This window comes from Aotus nancymaae, unplaced genomic scaffold, assembly GCF_030222135.1.
Source record: "Aotus nancymaae isolate 86718 unplaced genomic scaffold, 86718_ANA_hifiasm-v0.15.2.pri h1tg000006l, whole genome shotgun sequence".
Classification (NCBI taxonomy): Eukaryota; Metazoa; Chordata; class Mammalia; order Primates; family Aotidae; genus Aotus; species Aotus nancymaae.
The window spans coordinates 11805964-11828804 of record NW_026988417.1 but is presented as its reverse complement, the minus strand read 5'-3'; the positions used below and the strand labels follow the sequence as shown (position 1 = coordinate 11828804).

The window sequence follows — 22841 nt, the reverse complement described above, 5'->3', positions numbered from 1 at the left end:
GAACCCAAGGACTTTCTAGAACCAAGTCAAATGGAAACCCATCAGCTATGACAGGAAATAACCTCTCCATGTACGTAAGGCATACACCAAGTAAATGACTGTGTAACTTTACTTCATCCTCTACATTTATACAGGGTGCACACCAAATAACCAATGGAAACCTCTAGAGGATATTTAAACTGCAGATAATTCTGTAAGGGGGCCCTTGAGCTCCTAGGCTTGGGCCCGATTCCACCCTGTGGAGTGAACTTTCATTTTCAGTAAATCTCTGCTTTTGTTGCTTCATTCTTTCCTTGCTTTGTTTGTTTTGCCCAGTTCTTTGTTCAAGATGCCAAGAACCTGGACACCTTCAACTGGTAACGGAAGTCAGTATTTTGCAAAATATGCTGTATCCCAGCATTCTCATTTGCTAGCTGTGACTTTGGGCCAGATACTTAGCATTTCTGTGTCTCAGTTTCACATTTGTTAAACCGAAATATTGACAGCACCTAACTCAGAGGGTGGCTATGAGGATTCAATAGATTAAATTAGTTATTAATGGCTAACTGCACAGAATAGTTTCAGTGCATATAAAAAACCACCAAAACTCAGGATTCTGCCTTGGATTTCTCTCTCATTGCTTGATTTGTGTATATATATTTGTATTATTAATGAATGCTTTAATTGATTCATTCTTTCACCTGTGGAAATGTATGTTCGACACATACGTGGGAAAAACAATAAGGAATGCAAAGGAGGAGAAAATTCCAGATGAACGCAGAAAGGAGCTTCTTAAAACAGACATTAGGTTCTCTAAGGGATCCTTGATGACAATTATTAGAGCAGCTCATCTGGAGGCGGAGGGTCTAATCTGTGGCCTGCCATAGGAGACGCTCCTTATTTGCCAAGACAGGCAGTGAACCGGCTGACAGTCTGATTAAGCTATTAGGATATTATCACAGAGTCACTCTACTTCTTCTTTATTAGCAGACCGAAGTAGGGCATGTTCCAGAAAAAGAAAAAGCTGTAACTATGTTCAGGTCTCAGTTTCCTTGCTAGTAAATGGGGTTCATTAATATGTCCTTTCCAGAGCTTTTTCAAGAACTCCATGTGAGAACAAATTAAACAGCATTTGGCCCAATGGCCTGGCACATGTAAAGGCACACCACGTCGACATCCTCTATTATCTAAGGAAAAGAAACCCTTAAACCCAAGCATTTAAGAATTATATAATGATTTCCTAGCTGGGAGTGGTGGCTCACCCTTGTAATCCCAGCACTCTGGGAGGCTGGGCGGGTGGATCACACGAGGTCGGGAGTTCAAGACCAGCCTTACCAACATGGAGAAACCCCATCTCTACTAAAAATATAAAATTAGCTGGGTGTGGTGGTGCACACCTGTAATCCCAGCTACTCAGGAGGCTGAGGCAGGAGAATCGCTTGAACCCAGGAGGCTGAGGCAGGAGAATCGCTTGAACCCAGGAGTCGAGATCGTGCCATTGCACTCCAGCCTGGGCAACAAGAGCAAGCAAGACTCCATTTCAAAAAATAAATCAGTAAGAATTATATAATGCTTTCCTAAAGATGAGAAATTCTATGAGCTGGGAGAAGATATAGAAGGATAAAGGGACATTGAGCTTGAAAGTCCATTACCATAGGTATCTCGGGGGACTATATCCTAGTTATATAAATGACTCAGTAATAGTAATAAAAATATAACTAACATTTATCATGGGCTTGATAGGTCCCAGGCACTGTTCTAAGTGTTTTACATTTATTAACTTGCCAGTCCTCTTCACAAAATGATGAACTGGCCCCTTCTCAATTTCGTGTTAACATAGCACTTTCTTAATGTGGTTGTGCCTGGTAGATTTATGTATTACTCTAGTGATTCACTCATGCACTTGTTCATGTCACAGTGTTCCCGGGCTGTAGCAAAGGATGGTGAACTGACCCCATAGTTGCCTCACTGGTGCTGACTACTCCTGTCTGAGTCTCAAAAGAGTGCTCTGAGTCAGAGTCAGACACGGGATTTAAGCTGGAATCTTTATGCAGCTTGCGAATCGATTTCACACACATGCCTACCTGAAGCATGTGGGCAGCCCTGATAATGTGCCCTATTTTTTTATCTGCTGAAAAACAGTCGGTATCAGTGTGAAAGTTCTGGTTTTATCCTGTGTTAGTCTGTCAAGGCTACCATAACTAAGCACTACAGACGAGGTGGCTTAAACAACAGAACTTTCTTTCTTCGCAGTTCTCAAGGCTGAAGTCCCAAGATCAAGGTGCTAGAAGGCTGCTTTCTCCCGCGGCCTCTCTCCTTGGTTTGCACATGGTCGTCTCTTCCCAGTGTCTTCATGTGGACCCCCCTGTGTGCGTGTCTGCTTCCTAATCTCCTCTTGTCATAAGGACATCAGTCATGTTGGATTAGGACTCGTTCCAATAACCTCATCTGACCTTCATGAGGTTATGACCTCTTTCAAGGCCCTATCTTCAATTACAGTCACATTCTGGGCTACTGGGGGTTAGGACTTCCATGTGTGGATTCTCTGGAGTGAGAGAGACACGATTCCGTCCGTAACTACGCACACCCACAGATAAAACTGCGACCTGGAGATGTTAAACGGGAATCACTAAATTATTGAAGTCTAGGCTTTAAAACATATACGTTTGAGGAAAATAAAGCCCAGAGACGTTAAGTCACTGCCTGAGCTTGCATCCTTAGATATGGTGACTCGTAACTCACTTCATTCCTTCTTTCCTTTACCCCTTCCTTTATCAACAGAAGAGTTGCAAGAGCAGCCTCTCCTTCCCACTCCCGTCACCGCCTGTGTGTCTTTGGTCATTTATTTAATTTTCCAAGCCTCAATTTTCCTACATCTGAGATAGGAAAAATCATGACATCAAAGAGTTGTTGAGGATCAAAACAAGTAATGCTAGCCAGGCACAGTGGTTCATGCCTGTAATCCCAGCACTTTGGGAGGCCGAGGCAGGCGGATCATCTGAGGTCAGGAGTTCAAGACCAGCCTGACCAACATGGTGAAACCCCATGTCTACTAAAAAAAATACAAAAATTAGCCAGGTGTGGTGGTGCATGCCTGTAATTCTGGCTACTCAGAGGCTGAGGCAAGAGAATCACTTGAACCTGGGAGGAGAAGGTTGCAGTGAGCCGAGATTGTGCCACTGCACTCCAGCCTGGGTGATAGAGTGCGACCCTGTCTCAAAAGAAAAAAAAAAAATGCAGATAGACTAGGCCTGGCATATACACTTTTTAATGAAAATTTCCCCTTTCTTGTGGATTGATTTATAAGTTACTCACAAATATTTTACTTGATTCATTCTTTCGCCCCCCACCAGCAGATGTGTACTGAGAACAGCCATGCTCAACATAGCCCAAACACTGTGTCTGAGTTCACATTTATTTTGGGGACACAAATCCATAGATAAGGAATTCTGACAGACATCAGAAATGTCTGCAGTGGGCAGTTCAGTGCTGAGGAGGAAAAGGAATCTGGCATTAGTATATGCTCCCCTGAAGGCTTCCCGGGAGGCAGAGTTTAGATGTGTCTTAAAGAATGGGTTTCTTTAACAGGCAAAGCAGGGGATGAGGTGCATGAAATGGTCAGAACTGGCCCGCTGGCCTGGTGGGCCAAAGTGTAAGACATATGAGATATTTGTGGAAGGGGAGGGGAGGTCAGCCTACATCCCCTCCTCCAGGGCAACATCTCCCAAACTCTTCCTTTATTTCTTGCACTTAGCCTGGAACAGGAAGGCAGTTAAGTTATACTCACCTCGTCTCCTCTGAGTCCTGTCCCCAGGGCAAACTGCTGATTCCTCTCCAGGAAGCGGATTTTTACATTGTAGACTTTGTTCCCGTTAAACACAACCAAAACATAGGGCTCTTCCTTGGATTTTGTGGAACAATCTCGGACCAAGAAAGTACCATCCTGAAGCAGAAAGAGTACCAGTCATCTTTTCAGGCATGCCAGCATTCTGCCCTTGTAATAGTGGCAACAATGATGTTTGCATGCATGAGATTCCCAGATGGATTTAGTTTTCGGTAAACCACAATTCAGTAAGTTTTTACTGAGTGTCTGCATGTCTAAGGGTTCTTGTCATTTTCTGAGATACGTAGCAGTTAGATCTTGACACTCTCTTCTTGAAAATCTTTCATCAAGACTAGGGGGTGGTGGCTCACGCCTGTAATGCCAGCACTTTGGGAGGCCAAGGCAGGTGGATCACCTGAGGTCAGGAGTTCGAGACCAGCCTGGCCAACACGGAAAATCCCCATCTCTATTAAAAATACAAAATTTAGCAGGGCGTGGTAGCGGGCTCCTGTAATCCCAGCTACTCATTAGGCTGAGGTAGAAGGGTCACTTGAACCCAGGAGGCAGAGATTGCAGTGAGCCAAGATTGCGGCCCTGCACTTTAGCCTAGGGGACAGAGTGGGACTCTGGTTAAAAAAAAAAAAAAAAAAAGAGAAAACAAAAAAATCTTTCATTATCTCCTACTGACCTGGGCATAGTGCCCATGAACTTAGCATGACCAGCCTATCTTGCAGTTTGATCTCTCATTGCTCCTGCAGCTCCTGCTCCTGGCTCCTGGCTCCAGCCAAGCCACCATTTCCCAAAGGCACCATCTGATTTGGGGCTCCCAGATTTTGCATGATGTATTCGTCTGTTTTCACATTGCTATAAAGAAATATCTGAGACTGGATAATTTATAAAGGAAAGAGGTTTAATTGACTCACAGTTCCATATGGCTGGGGAGGCCTCAGGAAACTTACAATCACGTGGAAGGCAAAGGGGAAGCAAATTTGGACCTTCTCACATGGCAGCAGGAGAGTAGAGTGAGGAGTGAAGGGAGAAAAGCCCCTTATAAAACCATTAGATCCCATGAGAACTCACTCACTAGAATAGCATGGGGAAAACTGCCCCCATGATCCAGTCACTCCCACCAGGTCTCTCCCTAGACACACGGCAATTATGGAGATCACAATTCAAGATGAGATTTGTGTAGGATCACAAACCATGCCACATGTGCTACTTCTTCTGCGTGGAGAAGCCCTTCCCCCGGCCCCTTCTTGATATATTCATCTCTGATGTTCACATATTTCCTCTTCTGCCTGATGCTTGGGTATTATTCTAGAGACAGTGAGAGCCACTGCAGGTTTTGAGCAGAAGAAGCTCTTACCTAATAAATTGGAATTCTGTGTGGAAAGATGTCTATGCAAGATTAGGGTTCCTGAAAGAGACTTGGGGCTTCTAAGTCATGGATATGAAACTGAGTGGAGAGATCCTGTATGGGAGGAGGTATTGTAGCCTAAGTTGAGGTGAAGGCAAGTACAGGGCAAAAAAGCGGAGACAGAAAAGACCTGGAAATATCTGAAAGATGAAGGAAGACCAGGAGATTCAGAGTGACAGAAGTCAAGACGTGGAGATTGACAGTTTCCAAAAGTAGGTCAACAGTGTCAAATGGTCCAAGAGCTGAGAACAGGATATTGATTAGAAATAATTTTTATACTCCAGGGAATAATTCAGAATGATACTAAGATCTGGTTGTAAAAGAGTGAGAAATGGAGCAGTCCTCCTGAACGTAAACACACCTACCAGGCTTAGTTTTGTGGTTACATTGTGTCATTTATGTGATGAAAAACACTGAAAAATCTGTAAGTGTAATTGTGTGTATTGTATAAAGGGTTATAAGTGATCTATGAAGAATAAATAGAGGCTGGATGAGATGGCTCATGCCTGTAATCCCAACACTTTGGGAGGCTGAGGTGGGTGGATCACTCGAGGTCAGGAGTTTGAGACCAGCATGGCCAAGATGGTGAAACCTCATCTCTACTAAAAATGCAAAAGTTAGCCAGGCATGGTGGCATGTGCCTGTAATCCCAGCTACTCTAGAGGCTGAGGCAGAGACTCTCTTGAACCCAGGAGGCAGAGATTGCAGTGAGCCAAGATCACGCCACTGCATTCCAGCCTGGGCAACAGAGTGAGACCCTGTTTCAAAAAAAAAAAGAATAGATATGATAGATATAGATAAAATATAGAGTGATTTATATCTATAATAATGAATTATAATTAGATTTTATAAAAGCTACATATAATTATGTATTTCTATAATGAATATTTATAAATTTAGATATATAATAATGGTAATAATACTATGCAGTGCAATATAGCAATGCTTTAAGTATACAAAATTTATAAATAATACTGTAACATTATAGTGATGTTATGATGATACTGGCAGCTAAGGTGCATTGAGAATTGCCCTCAAGGTGCCAAGCACTTTACACACATTGTTTCATTTGCAGGTTCTTTTTTTTTTTTTTTTTTGAGATATAGTCTTGTTCTTTCGCCCAAACTAGAGTGCAATGGTGTGATCTCAGCTCACTGCAACCTCCATCTCCCAGGTTCAAGTGATTCTCCTGCTCAGCCTCCTGAGTAGCTGGCATTACAGGTGCAAGCCACCACCCCCAGCTAATTTTTGTATTTTTAGTAGAGAAGGGGTTTCGCCATGTTGGCCAGGCTGGTCTCAAACCCCTGACCTCAGGTGAGCCACCCACCTTGGCCTCCCAAAGTGCTGGGATTATAGGCATGAACCACCACACCTGGTCCATTTATAGGTTCTTTACATAAATGTTGGGTTCTTTACATAAACGTTGATGGAAGTATTTTAGTCTCATTTTACAGGTAAAGGAATAAAGGTCTAAAGGCTTAAGTGAATCCCCTAAAGCATCACAGTTACTAAATGGAATACTTCAAAACCAAACCAAGTTCTTACTCTTTAAATACACAATCTCTGAGTTTATAAAGTAGGATGGAAGAATTTTCTGGAACTTGTTCTGCCTAAAATGTTTAGTCATAATTGAAGCCTTAATTTTCAAGCACAGAGCACTGCCAAAGATCAGAAAGAGAGAAGAGGCCAAAACTCATGGCCAATTTTTGGGTTTATCCTCTTAAACTTTGCAATGAATTTGTCAAAATAAATCTGAGTAATCCTGAAATTTAAATTAAATTATCTTTCATAAATAGGAAACACATTTTGACAGAACTGACTGAAACAAACAGAAAGGGAAAATATGAAGTCATTTAACTGAGATTTTATTTTCTTAATGTTTCTTGGGAAGAGGCAGAAATAGGCATACAGAAAGAGAGGAAGGGAGCATTTGCTGAGCGCCCAAATGCTGCCAGAAAAACATCAGGTAACACGCATATTGCTTTTCCAGAACAATCCATGCATGAGTTCCTGGAAGCAGGTCTACTAAGAGTAGCTTTTCTGGAAAACAGGCTCTGTGAGTGCTAGTGCACCGAGCACTGATTAGCCAAGAAGGAGAGCCAGGGTTGGAATCTACCATCACCAGGTTCACCACTCTACCACGGCATGGACAGATTCCCTGGAAGGAGAAAAGGAAGGTCCTCGAGGAGCTGCATCAGCCAACCACCCAGGCTTTCCACCTGGGCTGTGAAAAGAACTGTGAGGGCTACTATAAAGGCAGCTGAGATTTTGTGAAAAGTGCACTGATCTTGAACACGTGTTCTGCCGATATATTTACTTTCTGACCAACACATTGGCTTAGCCTCAGTTTCCCCATCTAGGAAATGGGATGTTCCATTTATTCCATGTATGTTCAAGATACTTTTTTAGCAATGGTATTATTTCCTACTGCTGCTATAACAAATAACCATGAAATTAGTGGCATAAAACACAAATGTGTTCTCTTACAGTTCTGGAGGTCAGAGGTCAAACATGAGTCTTGCTGGGCTAGAATCAATAGGGAAGACTTTGTTTACATGACTTTTCCAGTTTCTAGAAGCCAACAAGATTCCTGGCTTGTGGCTCTCCCATTCATCTGACCTTCACTTTCACTATCACGTCCCTTCTCTGACTCTGACACTCCTGCTTCCCTCTTACGAGGACCTTTGTGATGACGTTGAGTCCACCAAGATAATGCCTGGTAACTTTCCCATCGCAAGATCCTTACCTTCATCACACCTGCAAAGTCCCCTTTTGTATAAAAGTGACATATTCATAGTCTGGGGATTAGGATGTGAACATCTTTGAAGGGGCATGCTTCTGTTTATCATTGCAACTTATACATATAATTTATTTAATTTTACAACATCAATTCTGAGAGTTATGTTTTATTAAAATTTATTGTAGGTCTATCATTTATTCACTAATTAATTAATTAATTCATTTTGGGTTACCTCCATCAACAATGACCATTGTACTGGTTAGCTGGGGATAGATTTTGATGCTGCAGCAGTCTGGAGACACTTTCTATAACTTCTAAGCAATCTCGTGTAGTTCTCTGCACATAGTCATTGTTTGATAATTATTTGCTCTTTGGGATGATGATTGTGGTAGTCATTTGACCTGAGTATAAGTATTCCAGTTCTTTTCTCCTTACGGCCATCTGGTAAGTTTGCACTTCCACGCCTTCTTTGAACTTAAGGTTGGTCATGTGACTTCCTTTGGTCAAAGATATGTGACTTCCTTTGATCAAAGATACGTAAGCAGAAATAAAATATGTCACTCCTGAGGGATATATTGAGAGCCACAGTGTGGGCCAGGTGCAGTGGCTCACGTCTGTAATCCCAGCACTTTGGGAGGCTGAGGCAGGTAGATCACGAGGTCAGGAGTTCGAGACCAGCCTGGCCAAGGTGGCGAAACCCTGTCTCTACTAAATACAAAAAATCAGCTGGGCATGGTGGTGGGCACCTATAATCCCAGCCACTTGGGAGGCTCAGGCAGGAGAATCACTTGAACCTGGGAAGTGGAGGTTACAGTGAGCTGAGATCACATTACTGCACTCCGGCCTGGGCGCCAGAGCAAGACTCTGCCTCAAAAAAAAAAAAAAAAAAAAAGAGCCAGAGTGTGAAGGTGGAAGCCCACCATTGAGATGGAGCCCCCAGCAGCCTGAGTTTATCCACCCAAACCCATCCTCAACGTGGTATGCAAGCAAAAAATAAAGTTTCATTATGTTAAGCAACTGAGATCATGGGGTTGTTGCTGCAGCATAACCTATTATATCCTGACTATTGCAGCTTTCACAATCCCTGCTCCTTTCCAGAAGAAGTGAGACGTAAAGACCCAACAGTACCTTGGGCAAACCTTGATTAAGAAGATAAACCTTGAAGAAAGCAGAAGGAAGGCCTTTCTATTGTGACCTCTGTAGCCCAGTTTCCATATTTCATGTTGAAAATAGTTCCTTAGGGTTGATTTTACTATATTTCATTTTACAAATGACTAAATCTACACGGGAAGTTATTTAGAAACTTGAGAAAGCCACACAGCTGATAATTAGCTCTACCAACCCTAACGTCTGAAACTCTCCATGTTGTTTTGTTTTTTGTTATTTTATTTTATTTTATTTATTTTTGAGACAGTGTCTCACTCTGCTGCCCGGGCTGTAGTGCAGTGGCGCGATTGGTTCACTGCAACCTCCACCTCCCTTGTTCAAGCGATTCTCATGTCTCAGCCTCCTGAGTAGCTTGGGTTACAGGCACATGCCACCACACCTGGCTAATTATTTTTTGTATTTTTAGTAGAGATGGGGTTTCACCATGTTGGCCAGGCTGGTCTCAAACTCCTGACCTCAAATGATACACCTACCTCGGCCTCCCAAAGTGCTAGGATTACAGGTATGAGCCACCGCATCAGGCCTGAAACTGTCCATGTTAAAGCTCTTTTCAACTACAACCTCCCAGCATTGAGAAATGCAGGGTGATGCAGGAAATGCTACATTGAAGCTGTTGCTTGTTACGTCTTGCAACCCATGAGCAGAAAACCATAAGATGCCTATAGAAACAATGAGGATGTGCCATGTAGAAGGCATTACCTTGTTCTCCTTCATTAATGCCTCTTCCACTTCCTGGCGACTGTGTTCTCCAACGTACCATTCATTGTGCTGGATATCCTGCAGTACCGAATCAATAACAATATTTTAGGATTAAAAAGACGTATGAATTATTGATTAATTAATTCAAAATTTACTTTTATTCTACCCGTGCCTAGTCATAGTTTAATCTATAGCAGATATTCAGCACCCAACATTTAGTCTCTGACCTGGAGAAGCCCACAGATGCTTAGGGCAGAGAGACACAGAAAAAGTTACTGTAGCTAGGGAGTTTTGAAGTCTATGAGAATCTGTTGAGAAAGACCCTTCAGCGCCACCCTCAGAATAGATAATAAACCCTCTATCTATCAGTGCTTTCTGAACCTTCAGCAACTGAGGCTTGTTGAGGTGGAAATGTGTTTTATTTGTGAAGGCTGTACTGCCCTCATCACATACAAACAGCAGGGAGGGAGAAAGAGGTGCAGAAAGAGCTCAGTCTCTGCCACTTCACCAGAGGCACAGGCGGCTGAGCTATGATTTGGATCCTAGTTTAGCTAGCCTTCTCCCTGTGCCACACTGCTTTATTTTATATCAATATTAAATGATTTTAAATTCTTTTGATTATAAAATCCAGACTAACTGGGAGAAGGAAGGGCAGTCAGGGGATGCATCATGGACTTGCAATTCCTTCACAGGGTTCCGAGGATCATAATATGAAATAACCCCCTTGTGAGGCCAGCATCTGTAAGGCCCTTCCTTATGTAGTAGCATGTCAATCCATCCCTTCAACACTTCTTTGAAGTAGGCGTGTCAGGTAGTATTAACCCTGGTTAAGATGGACAGTAAGGGTTCAGAAAGTCAAAACCTGTCACATGGTTGGCGAGAGTTAGGTACGTGACATCACGTCTTTGGTTTCTCATTTATTTGGAGTCACTGGTCCACTGAAAAATAAACCTGATCCATCCAATACTGAGATTCTGATTCTGTTCACATGAGAACACGCTGATGTGAACAGCATCTGGAAAGGTATGAGCTAGCTCTAACTCAAGCCTGCAGCCTCACTTCCTGACACCCTATTTCAGACGTGGGTCTGGCCAAAGTGCTTGTATTCTGGACACACACAGCTTCAGGAAAGACCAGAACTGGCCCTACTGCCTGAATCCCTCCTTGTTCTTACCTCTGCCTACCCAGCTCAGACATTCTTTTGCATCAAGATTGGGACCAAAAGTCACCTCTGTTTTTTTTTTTGTAGATGGAGTTTCGCTCTTGTTGCCCAGGCTGGAGTTCAATGGCACAATCTTGGCTCACTGCAACCTCTGCCTCCTGGGTTCAAGCAATTCTTCTGCCCCAGCCTCCCAAGTAGTTGGGATTACAGGCATGTACCACCATGCCCAGGTAATGTTCACCATGTTGGTCAGGCTGTTCTCTAACTTCTGACTTCAGTTGATCCACATGCCTCGACCTCCCACAGTGCTGGGATTGCAGGTGTGAGCCACAATGCCCGGCCCAAAAGTCACCTCTTATTTGACCTATTCCCTGCCCCCAGGGGAGTGCTGAAAAAGTCCATGTCGGGGCCAGCTCTGCCTCACTCCAGCAAAGGCATGTGACAGGCTCTAGAGGTAAAGGAAGCCTCGGAACCCCATCTCCCCACTGAAGCCTGAGCTGTCTGAGCTTGGAGTGGTCTGCTGATTCCAGGTGGACTCTTGGCCAATCCATGGACATGGCAGAGATCAGTCATGGTGCATTTCATCTACTCTGTTTTTATTTATTTGTCCAAGTCGGAGGACGTTTCCAGATTAGACCTGTGTTTCTCCAAGTGTGGTCATGAGGGATGGCTGGTGAGTTTAGCTGGTGCTCAGAAACTGAATTATGTATCTCCACATCACGTGGGGGAAGGAAGTCCCTTCTAATTCTCTTTCTAGCCCCCTGAATAATTCAAAAGGGAATTTTCATTTTGGTTCTAATGTGTCCTTAATATCTCTCTGACATTTCAAATCTCTTCTTTAACAGAAGAAGAGCAATCCTTACGGTGACAGCCATTAGCAGGTAACGGAATCCTGCTACAATTTAATAGCTTGTTTTGTTTGCATTGCAATTACTTTTTAAAAAAATTAAGCAAAAATATTGTAAACCAAAAATAAAATTCTAAGGCTGCCCCAACCATCTGAATGGACTTCCTCCTCTGCCAGGGCATTGTTAAAATTTAATCTGCTAGACTAGTTTGGGTCATGACGGGAAGTAGGGGTCAAACATGCCTCATTATACCTCTCCAGCAGTAACATCAACACAGACTTTAAGTCTGATAAGAAGCATTTACAATCTCTTCTCTCTGAAGCCTGCTACCAGAAGGCTTCATCTGTACAATAAGAACTTCAGTCTCCACAATCCCTTAACTGATAATTAGCCCTCTAGCTATCAGTGATATTCCCTTTGATCCCAGGTCTTCAGCTAAACTCAACCAATTGTTATCCAGAAAATTTTGAAATTTACCTATAACCTGGAAGGCCCCACTTCGAGCTGTCCCACCTTTCTGGACTGTAACAGTGTATTTACTAAACATAATCCTAGCACTTTGGGAGGCCGAGGCAGGCGGATCACCTGAGGTCAGGACTTTGATACCAGCCTGGCCAACATGGAGAAACCCCGTCTCTACTAAAAATACAAAAATTAGCTGGGCATGGTGGGGTGCTCTTGTAATCCCAGCTACTAGGGAGGCTGAGGCAAGAGAATCACTTGAACCTGGTAGGCAGAGGTTGCAGTGAGCTGAGATTGCGCCACTGCACTCCAGCCTGGGCAAAAAGAGCAAAACTTCATCTCAAAAAAAAAAAAATGTATTTGATTGAAGTCTCCTATCTCTCTAAAAAGTATAAAACCAAACTGTACCCTGACTGCCTTGGGCACACATTCTCAGGATCTCAGCATCTCTGGAGGGCTGTGTCACGGGCCATGGTCACTCATATTTGGCTCAGAATATATCTCTTCAAATATTTTCCAGAAATTGACTCTTTTCATCAACAATGTAGTAAGATTTACCATTTTAACCATTTTTAGGTGTATCAGTCAGTGGCATTAATTACATTCACATTGCTTCGCAGCCATTGCTACTATTCAACTCCAAAAGCTTTTAATGTCTCTAAACTGGAATGCTGTATCCATTAAATAATAACTCTCCATTACCTCCACCTCCTTCCTCAGAGCCCAGGCAAACCATTCTACCTTCTGTCTCTATGAATTTGCCTATTTGTTTAAGTGGGATCACATATTTGTCTTCCGTGTCTGACTTATTTCTCTCAGCATAATGTTTTCAAGGTTCTTGCATATTGTATTACACGTTAGAATTTTATTTCTTGTTAGAGCTAAATACTGTTTCATTGTATGTGTATACCATTTTGTTTATCCATTCATCCGTCAATGGACATACAGGTTCTTTCCATCTTGTCTATTGTAAATAACGTTATGAACATGGGTGTACAAATATATGAGTGTCTGCTTTTAATTCTTTTGGGCATACACTAACAAATGGAATTACTTCTAAAGTCACTTTCTACGATATACAATACTGGTTTTAAAAAAAACTAACCAGAGTAGTGATATAAAGTGAAAACAGATCAACTTAAAGAGTATTAAGTAAGTGTTTTTATTGATGGTGCATAGATATGGCACAGATCATAAAAGCATTTTCAAATAGCTGAAATCAGGGAAATCCTGATGTGGTCCAAGCCTGTGTCATGCCTATGAGGAATCTGGGATCTGGGAGGGGGCGTGTGATCTTGTGTAGATGTCTAGTTAGAGCCAAGAGATCCCCATGTTTATGAAGAAGACGACAGAGCAAAAGGAAGTCGAGTGTATGACAAGGGGCAATAAATAAAGGATGTGTAATTTGTGTGTGTGTGTGTGTGATAAAGTCTAGCTCTGTTGCCCAGGCTGGAGTGCAGTGGAATGATCTCTCTCAGTTCACCACAACCTCCGCCTCCCGGGTTCAAGTGATTCCCCTGCCTCAGCCTCCCAAGTAGCTGGGATTCAGGCACCTGCCACCATTCCTGGCTAATTTTTGTATTTTTAGTAGAGACAGAGTTTCGCCATGATGGTCAGGTTTGTTTCAAACTCCTGACCTTAGGTGATCCATCTACCTCAACCTCCCAAAGTGCTGGGATTACAGGCGTGAGCCACTGTGCCTGGCCAGAATGTGAAAATACTTTTCAGAGTCGAATTTAAGATTATGAGACCCCTTTTAGAATTAGGTAGAAATTAATATGAATATAAGGACAACAACAGAGCTTTAGGATACTGTAGGAATTTACCAGAGATATCCCGTGCACTCTGCTCCTGCTTAGAAACCTTCGAAAGCTCTGTAGCAGGACAGTGAGTAACAGCAGGATATGGGATGGATACCTGGAAAAGGCACATCCTCTGGGGCTTTACAGTGAAAGACATAAATAAGTAACATCCCAAGGTGATGGGGTGAAAGCGTACAAGATACAGTGAAAGCTTTATCCCCCCAGCGTAGGATAATGTAAGTGAAAAATGGTCCAAAAATAACCAATTGTAGGGAAGGAGCGTATTTTAGAAAGAGACCAGAAAATAGATGAAGGACACACAAGAACACATCTGTAACCATTTGCATCTCCCCCTTCTTTACATCTCCATTGGGGTAGGGACCATAACCTCTACCACATTGTCTGGCACATAATAACTGCTCAACTAATGGTTGCTGAACTGTTCAACTGAAATGAGTATGTCATACACAAATTTTTTGCTGGAAAAAAAATTACAACCTGTAAATCCCAGTTAATCCCCCAGAAGATTATTGGACAGCCAGTAAACATCAAACACATGTCTAAATATCTGTATTTTTGGATTAATCTTTTAAAAATACTTTAGAATCTGGAAACATGCCAGTCAAAGAATCTGGTGAGAAACCAATGTAGTGTGTTATACAGCAATGTATTTAAAGATATTAAAATACTTTAAAAATATTAAAACCTGGTAATATACAGCCAGACAGGAAAAAGTTAAAGTCCAACATAAATAATCTCCTTTTGGGCACTGTTCAGGAAAGCTCTATTTAGATACCAAGTACATCTAGAAGAACTTGGCAGAGATATGTCTGCTTACCTTTCTATCAGACCTTTCGGGGAAAGGTGGTCTCCAGCTTTTGTATTTATAGGGCGGTATATTTTCATGAGGGATGTAGCTGGCTGGAGACTGGCATCTCTGAGGAGAACAGGACTGCATGCTTCCTCTATGATCTGGAAAGGTTAAATTCACATTTCAGTGTGATTTTGTGACTGGTGCAGACTGTCCCCCACCTCCAAAAAGGAGCTAGAACCCTTTGTTCCTTCCTGTGTCTGTGCAGACCTTCTCAGTCTACATCACTGTTAGCTCACTCAGTGACGGTAATTCTCTCTGTTTTGTTCTCTGGCTGTAGCTTTGCCATTCCCCCTCTCTTTCCTTAGGGTGCTCAGAGTCATCTTTTAAAAATGTAATTCTGGGTTGGGCACACTGATGCCTGTAATCCCAGCACTTTGGGAGGAGGAGATGGGGGGATCACCTGAGGTCAGGAGTTCGAGAGCAGCCTGGCCAACACGGTGAAACCCCGTCTCTACTAAAAATACAAAAATTAGCTGGACATGGTAGAGCACTCTTGAGGCTGAGGCAAGAGAGTCACTTGAATCTGGGAGGCAGAGGTTGCAGTGAGCCTAGATCGAGCCACTGCACTCCAGCCTGGGCAACAGAGTGAGAAAACACACACACACACACACACACACACACACACACACACACACACACGGAATTCTGACTTTGCCACTCCCCTGGTAAAATTTCTGACATGATTTCCTTTCCACCTGGAAGAAAATATGAATGTTTTCCTTCTGTCCATAAGGCTCTGAATGAACTGTCTATTCACGTTTCTCCATCCTCATCCTCATTTCTCCCCCAATTGTCTACTCTGTTCTGTATGTAATGAACTCTGTTCATTTTCTTAAACATCAACAGTTTGTTCCCTATTTTGGGAACACCATTTTTTTCAACTTGAAAGAATAAGTTTAAAAAATGAAACATCATATTTTTTAACCCAAAAGAATGACTAACAAACTATCGTTATTCTGACTTGGATATTTGACAGATATGTTGCTAAAAATAAACAAAGTGAGCCTGTCACTTCATAGAAAACAAGGGGCAGTATCTGTTACTGATTATAAAATCAGATTTTGCAAGTGCAAACTGGAATTTGAGGAATCTTGTATCTGCCACTGTTACATTTACACTTTTCTGATGTGGTGTGTGGTGCAAACGTGATTTTAAAAATATATTACAGGCTCACGCCTGTAATCCCAGCACGTTGGGAGGCCAAGGCGGGCAGATTACTAGGTCAGGAGTTTGAGACCAGCCTGAACAACATGGTGAAACTCCGTCTCTACTCAAAACACAATATTAGCTGGGTATGGTGGTGCATGCCTGTAATCCCAGCTACTTGGGAGGCTGGGGCAGGAGAATTGCTTGAACCTGGGAGACAGAGGTTGAAGTGAGCTGAGATCATGCTACAGCACTCTAGCCTGGGCAACAAGAGCAAAACTCCATCTCAAAAAATACAAAACAAAACATAATGACATATATCAACAGTGGAAGACCTGTGTATGTCCATTATCCATTATTTTCCAAGTGATCAATGCATGACGCTGCACAATCCTGCCTGCGTAAAAGATAAATTCAAGTACAAGATAGACCAAAGGATTTTAAAGTAGCAGAATATAAGAAGTTCATTGATAGGGCTTTGATCTCACATGACAGCTAAGCTTTAAGATACTCCCAGTTGTCGAATGTTAATGTGGTATTTTCTCTATCCTCAATCAAAATAACTTATTTTCACTGCATGTCTTTCCAGTCAATAATAATAAAAAATATATTTTTTTGAAATTTAGACCACAAACATAGAGTGAAGTATAAGAAGGAAGACCAAGCAAAACATCTGTAAATGTATTGGTAATTTTAAGCAAGGAGTAACTATTAAAAAAAAATCATAAAACCTTGAGGATATACAAACATTATATAAGTAAAATACTAGGCAAAAATAACATATGAAATGGAAAAGATTTAATCAGAGTGAATACAGAATTATAAGCTTTTTAGTTGTAATTCATTATTGAATTAAAACATAACCAAAGTTACGGTCATGGTTATCAACTGGACAAGAACTTTGAAAGGATGGTTTTTTTTTTGATCCAGTAAATTTTTGAGATTAAATATTAATTAAACATTAGCAAATACATGCCATTTTCTGTAACATTTAGATTATATAGGCACTTATTCTGCTTCTTGTAATCAAAAAGCCAAATTTACCTACAAGTTTACTAAGAAGAACAGTACTTCTGATACATTGACAATTTTATTCTAATGAGAGCAAGGATTGTAGCTTTTTTTTTCCCTCTGAAATGGAGTTTTGCTCTTTTTTTTTTTTTGAGACAGAGTCTCGCTTTGTCACCAGGCTAGAGTGCAGTGGCGTGATCTCGGCTAACTGCAACCTCTGCCTCCCAGGTTCAAGCAATTTTCTTGCCTCAGCCTCCTGAGGAGCTGGGACTACATGTGTGTGCCACCATGCCCAGCTAATTTTTGTATTTTTTAGAGAGACGGAATTTCACCATGTTGGCCAGGATGGTCTCGATCTCTTGACCTTGTAATCCGCCAGCCTCAGCCTCCCAAAGTGCTGGGATTACAGGCGTGAGCCACTGCTCAAGGCTGAGTTTTGTTCTTGTTGCCCCGGCTGGAGTGCAATGGCACAATCTTGGCTCACTGCAACCTCTTCCTCCCAGGTTCAAGCAATTCTCCTGCCTCAGCCTCCCAAGTAGCTAGAATTACAGGTGCCTACCACCATACCCAGCTAATTTTTGTATTTTTAGTAGAGTCAGTGTTTCCCAATGCTGGCCAGGCTGGTCTTGAACTCCTAACCTCAGGTTATCTGCCCACCTTGGCCTTCCAAAGTGCTGGGATTATAGGCATAAGCCACGACGCCTGGCCAGGATTGTAGCTTTTACTGTTGGGCCTAAGAATTTTTGTTATGAGGGCTTATTTGTATCAAAATATTTGTTGCAGAAAACTGTTTGATCACTTAAAGTTTAAATTATCTTAATTGTGGTTAGTTAATTTCACCCACCAATTTCTATTTTTAGAAGTGGGAATAAAACTAGAGCCATTCCTAGTTTTAAAATGTTATTTTATAAATAAAGTTTAACTTTCAAACACAGTGAAGAATTCACACCTTCAGCATTCTAAGTTTTCTGAATTATTTGAAAAGAAAATATGGATTTCAGACTGTTAAAATTTTAGCATGCCATTATTAAAAAATATTTAGGGTAACCAAAAGAAGACTAATATTGGAATGTATAACTTCCAAGAAAAAGAAAGAAAGGAAAATAAAGGAGAGATGAACCTGTATACAGCAGGACAAAAAAAAGTCAATACAAAGCAGGACAAATAGGAGGCACAACATAATAGAAAAACAGACCCCAAAATATCAGTAATCACAGTAAATATCAAAGGTGCAAACTTAGCATTTAAAATCAGATACAGATTGATGTAAAAATTCCAGTTATGTGCTAATTGTACTTCTAACATATAATGACACAGAGAGTAAAATGATGGAGACCTGTATACCAGGCAGATCCTAACCAAGAGAAAGACAACAGAGCTATGCTAATACACAATAAAATTGACTTGAGACTTATTTAAATGGCCGTAATTAACTTAACATGGACTGAAAAAATAGGAACATACCCAAAAGGAGAAAATAATCATTTTCGGTATTTCCTATCACTTAGATGGTGTCGCATACATAGTAATGTTCAGTGATTATGAATTTGTCATGATATTGTGGCAACTGATTTATTTTTTTTTAACCTTCAGTGGCTTGCTTGGATATTTTAAAAGTCCTACTTTAAAAAGAGAATTTGGAAACAGCTACACATTTGTAATTTGTTCAGAGAATGACTTAAAACAAAACAGAACAAAGAGACAGAAACAAGTTTGCCAGGTAATTTTTCCCTGAAAGCCTGGTTGGATCTTTGTTGAAAGAATGAATGAAATTCTGACTATGTAACTGGCTGTAAGTATTTACTAGATTTTGTTTTAAAGTAATCGAAGCTGTTAATCTTTGGAAATTTTATTCTTAAATAAAACATTAAAGTTTCATAACCCCAGGAAATAGGACTCTCCTAACATGGAGAATGGAAGGTCACAGAAATGAAGCCACAAGCTAAGGGGTGGAACAGTGGGAACAGCACAGTGTAGGTGCACAATAAATTTGAGGGAGAGTAGCCTAATAAAAAGGTATGGGTTGAAAAACCACACTGATATCAATAATTGCTAATATTTAAAATTCTTATGTGTTACAAATTAAGCTCTTAGCACAATGTCTGATCATATAATCACTCATCAAGGCTAGCTGTGAGTGTTGCTTATATTACTAGGGAAGCACAGTTCTAGACTTTCCCTGTTGTAACTTATAATAAAGCATTTTATTTTAAGCAGGTGGTCCATATTTATTAGAAAAATTTAATTACCTTATACGTGATTTAAAAGATAATTTTATAAGAAAAAGAGCCATCCATTTTAAAGCAAAAATAAAGCATTAGTGAACAAAAGCTAAAAATAGAAAAAGAAAAGAAAACAGATGATCTACAATCCCAGACTTAGGAAATAACGTTCTTGCTACTTTGGAATCTAACCACAACTGGAGCCCCTTCCAACATGTCAAAATATCTTTTTCTGTCCTGAGATCCACTTTCTTGGGATCCTAATAGTTTAACTTGATCAATTTATGAAAGAATGGAGGCAAATCTGTTTATCAGGCTGTAACTGAACAAGAGTAACTGAACTTTCCCAAAATTATTTTCTCATTTGTAAAATAAGTATAATAACATGTAAAACTACAGAGGTGTAAATTTTACTCTGCTGTATGAATGCCCATACCTGGTGCATTAGAGAGCCCATTAGACCGATAATTCCAGGAGTGTAGACTGTGTTGTTTTCTGCCCACTTAACATTACCAAGTACTGGTGATTCGGGAACGAATTTGTACCCGGTAGAACGAGTGTGGGTTCTGTAACTGATGGAGGAACATCACACGGGTGCTTAAGCACTGGTTAAAAGAAAGTTGGGTGGTGTCCACTGTGTATTCTTGGGGCCCAGCCCAAGTTTTGATACAAACCATGTTCTTGGTGGATATTTGTTTACTGAAACAGGAATTAATGAAGACTCAAGCATTTCCCCCATCTATCCCGGGCTTCTTTCAGTAACCTGTTTCCTCTGAGATAAGGTGAGATGAGCTGAGAGCAACCTAAGCAACCCCAGTACAAATGATCTACTTACAGCCCTGGGATGCTTGACCGGACTCATGTCTGTGAAGGCCATTTCCATCACTCCATTCCATTATTCAATTGCTCTTTATTTTTCATTTGTGCATGATTTTATTTTATTTTATCTTATTTTTGAGACAGAGTCTTACTCTGTCACCCAGGCTGGAGTTTGGCTCACTGCAACCTCCGCCTCCCAGGTTCAAGCAATTCTCCTGCTTCAGCCTTCCGAGTAGGTGGGATTACAGGCACGCGTCACCATGCCTGGCTTATTTTCATATTTTTAGCAGAGACGGGGTTTCTCCTGTGTTGGCCAGTCTGGTCTCCAACTCCTTATCTCAGGTGATCCTCCTGCCTTAGCCTCCCAAAGTTCTGGAATTACAGGTGTGAGCCACCATGCCCGGCCAATTTTATATTTCAAGTTAAGATTCTGGATTCCTTGCTAGGCTATGATTCTGCTTCCCCATCCCTGCAATGAAACCTCTATAAGTAATGCCCCTTCTGGGCCTGGTCAGCCCCTGGACTTTCCTCCTGGATGCTCCAAGTCTTTTCATCTTCATCCACCTAGATCTGACCTTTAGGACTCCCGTTCCTGACATTTGATGACTAGGGATTGAGTCCATCGGGTTTATCTCAGCCCTCTTTGGGCATCTTTTAAATAAGGGAATCCTCTGTTGGGAAACTCTCATTAGCAATGTGTATATGAGAGGAAGTGAATTTATAAGCTTGGTTTTCCAGCCTCAGGTCCAGATGGCATATGGTGAAATGACATGAAGGAAGTCATGATGGAAGCCAGTGAGACAACCTTTAGGTCTACCCAGGTCAATTGGATGGGAAGAAGAAAAGAGAATGCAGAAAACAAGAAAAGACATTAAAATGTATCAGTTACCTACCATGTGGCAGGCAGAGGGCTGTGTGTGTGTGTGTGTGTGTGTGTGTTTGTGTGTGCGCGCATATATTAATATGAATATATCAGTTAACATTACTACTTGAATTTTATGAAAGGGAAAATGTGAAGCTTAAATAATTAACTTGTTCAAAGTGATCTTAGTATAAGGAGAGAGGTAGAATTAGGAGCAGATCACTAGAGCCCTCATCCTCTCCACAATACTTTGTGGGCTTTGCTTCCCCCAGGCCTAAACTTCTCCAGGCCTCCAGGCCCCCCCCTTTTTTTTTTTTTTTGTGCTCAGCAAAGAGAGATTCCAGTGCCAGATGTCAACACAGAGACTTCATGGCACATAGAGTGAAAAAACAGGAAAGACAAATGAATATAATGGATCTAGTTTGTGCAAAATAATTAATAGTATCAATACCCACCACAAACAGTCATATAACTCTGTATTTATATGCCGCTTCAGACATTGCCACAGATGGGGTATCCTTTTGACTTTTACCTTACAAACAGTAAGAGGTGTCAGTTCTATTTTCTTCATTTCACAGATTTTTCTTGAGACAAGTTTGTTTTGCACTCAATGGATTGGGAAAAATTAAAAGTTTGTCAAAAACAATTGTTGGAGAGTGTGGGGAACAACGGGGACTCACACTGTTGGTGAGACTAATTAATGTCTACTTTGGAAAACACATCTAGGGCGGTTGAAGAGATGCATAGCCTAAGACAGAGCCATTTCAGTCTTATGAAGGGAAATGATCACATTGTATACATGGAAGACATCTATACTAATGTTCATAACACAGTAATATTCACAAGAGGAAAAACTAGAAACTGGCTAAGTAACCATATTTAATCATGGATCAAAACTATGTCATAGTAACACAATGGAAATGAGCTAATTACATCTGTACACATCAGCTCAGTGACTCGGGTTCACGACAGTTAAGTCACAGTGCAGCAATATCACAGTATCATGACTTACCTGTTTATTTTATAATTCTTAAAGTGCTCTTACCTCTGTTTTGCACATTGTGGTTGCTCGTTATGAATGAAGAACTGTAAGAAAATGTGTTAGAATTCAAAGAATGTTAGTATTTCCCTTGGTGGTAAAATTCCACGCAGAGGCAGGGTCAATGATAATAGCCTGAAGTCACATTTATAAGGCAGTTTATATTTTACTGGATATGCTAGAAGAATCACTTATTTTGAAAGGCACTAGGAGGCATGTTCTCCTCCTTTCTGAAGCTGGCAATATTAGACACGGAAGAAGACCATGTAAGTTCTTCTCATGTCTTTTCAGTGAGCACATATCATTATTCTTTACTTTTTGAAGCCATGAGTTTAAACTTGCTTTGTAGCTACAGTCACTATGGAAAACAATATTTTGCTGGTTGGGGCTTATAGTCAATAGAAACTATTTACTAATTGAAAGTCAACTGTAGAGTGGAAGAAGAATATAGAAATTATTGTATTCCTTCTAGAAATATGAGCTAAGAAAATTCAGTGATTATAAGAAACCCCCAAAGAAAAAGAGATTATAAAACTGTAAGTCAAATAAAATAACAAAAGGGATTTCTAAATACAAAATGTACTACAAGACTGTTCATCAGTGGCTTTTCTTAGCACTCTACTTAATACTCAGTTGTAATTTTCTGGTTCATTTTGTATCGTGGTCAGCATCAATATAAGCTCCAGGTGCTACTACAGTTAAATCTAATTACATGAGAGATGCTCTATTTCAAGGACTATGCTATTGACTAAAGCCTCTGGGTTAATTA

At 41.0% G+C, this 22841-nt stretch overlaps 1 protein-coding gene across 5 annotated transcripts in view; it reads right to left on the bottom strand.

The window, feature by feature from the left end:
• The window catches only part of CLNK (cytokine dependent hematopoietic cell linker), a 199433-nt gene that overhangs the window by 13164 nt on the left and 163428 nt on the right, over positions 1–22841 (bottom strand). For all 5 annotated transcript variants that reach the window (XR_010338534.1, XM_064365714.1, XM_064365712.1 and 2 more), the window contains exons 15-18: positions 22079–22119; positions 14938–15071; positions 9826–9903; positions 3767–3922 (exon numbers count right to left, since the gene is read on the bottom strand). Coding sequence is in view for 4 of the 5 variants with exons in the window: in XM_064365714.1 (XP_064221784.1) it covers positions 3767–3922; positions 9826–9903; positions 14938–15071; positions 22079–22119 (409 nt within the window). In the remaining variant the exon portion in view is untranslated. The remainder of the gene's footprint in view (positions 1–3766; positions 3923–9825; positions 9904–14937; positions 15072–22078; positions 22120–22841) is intronic.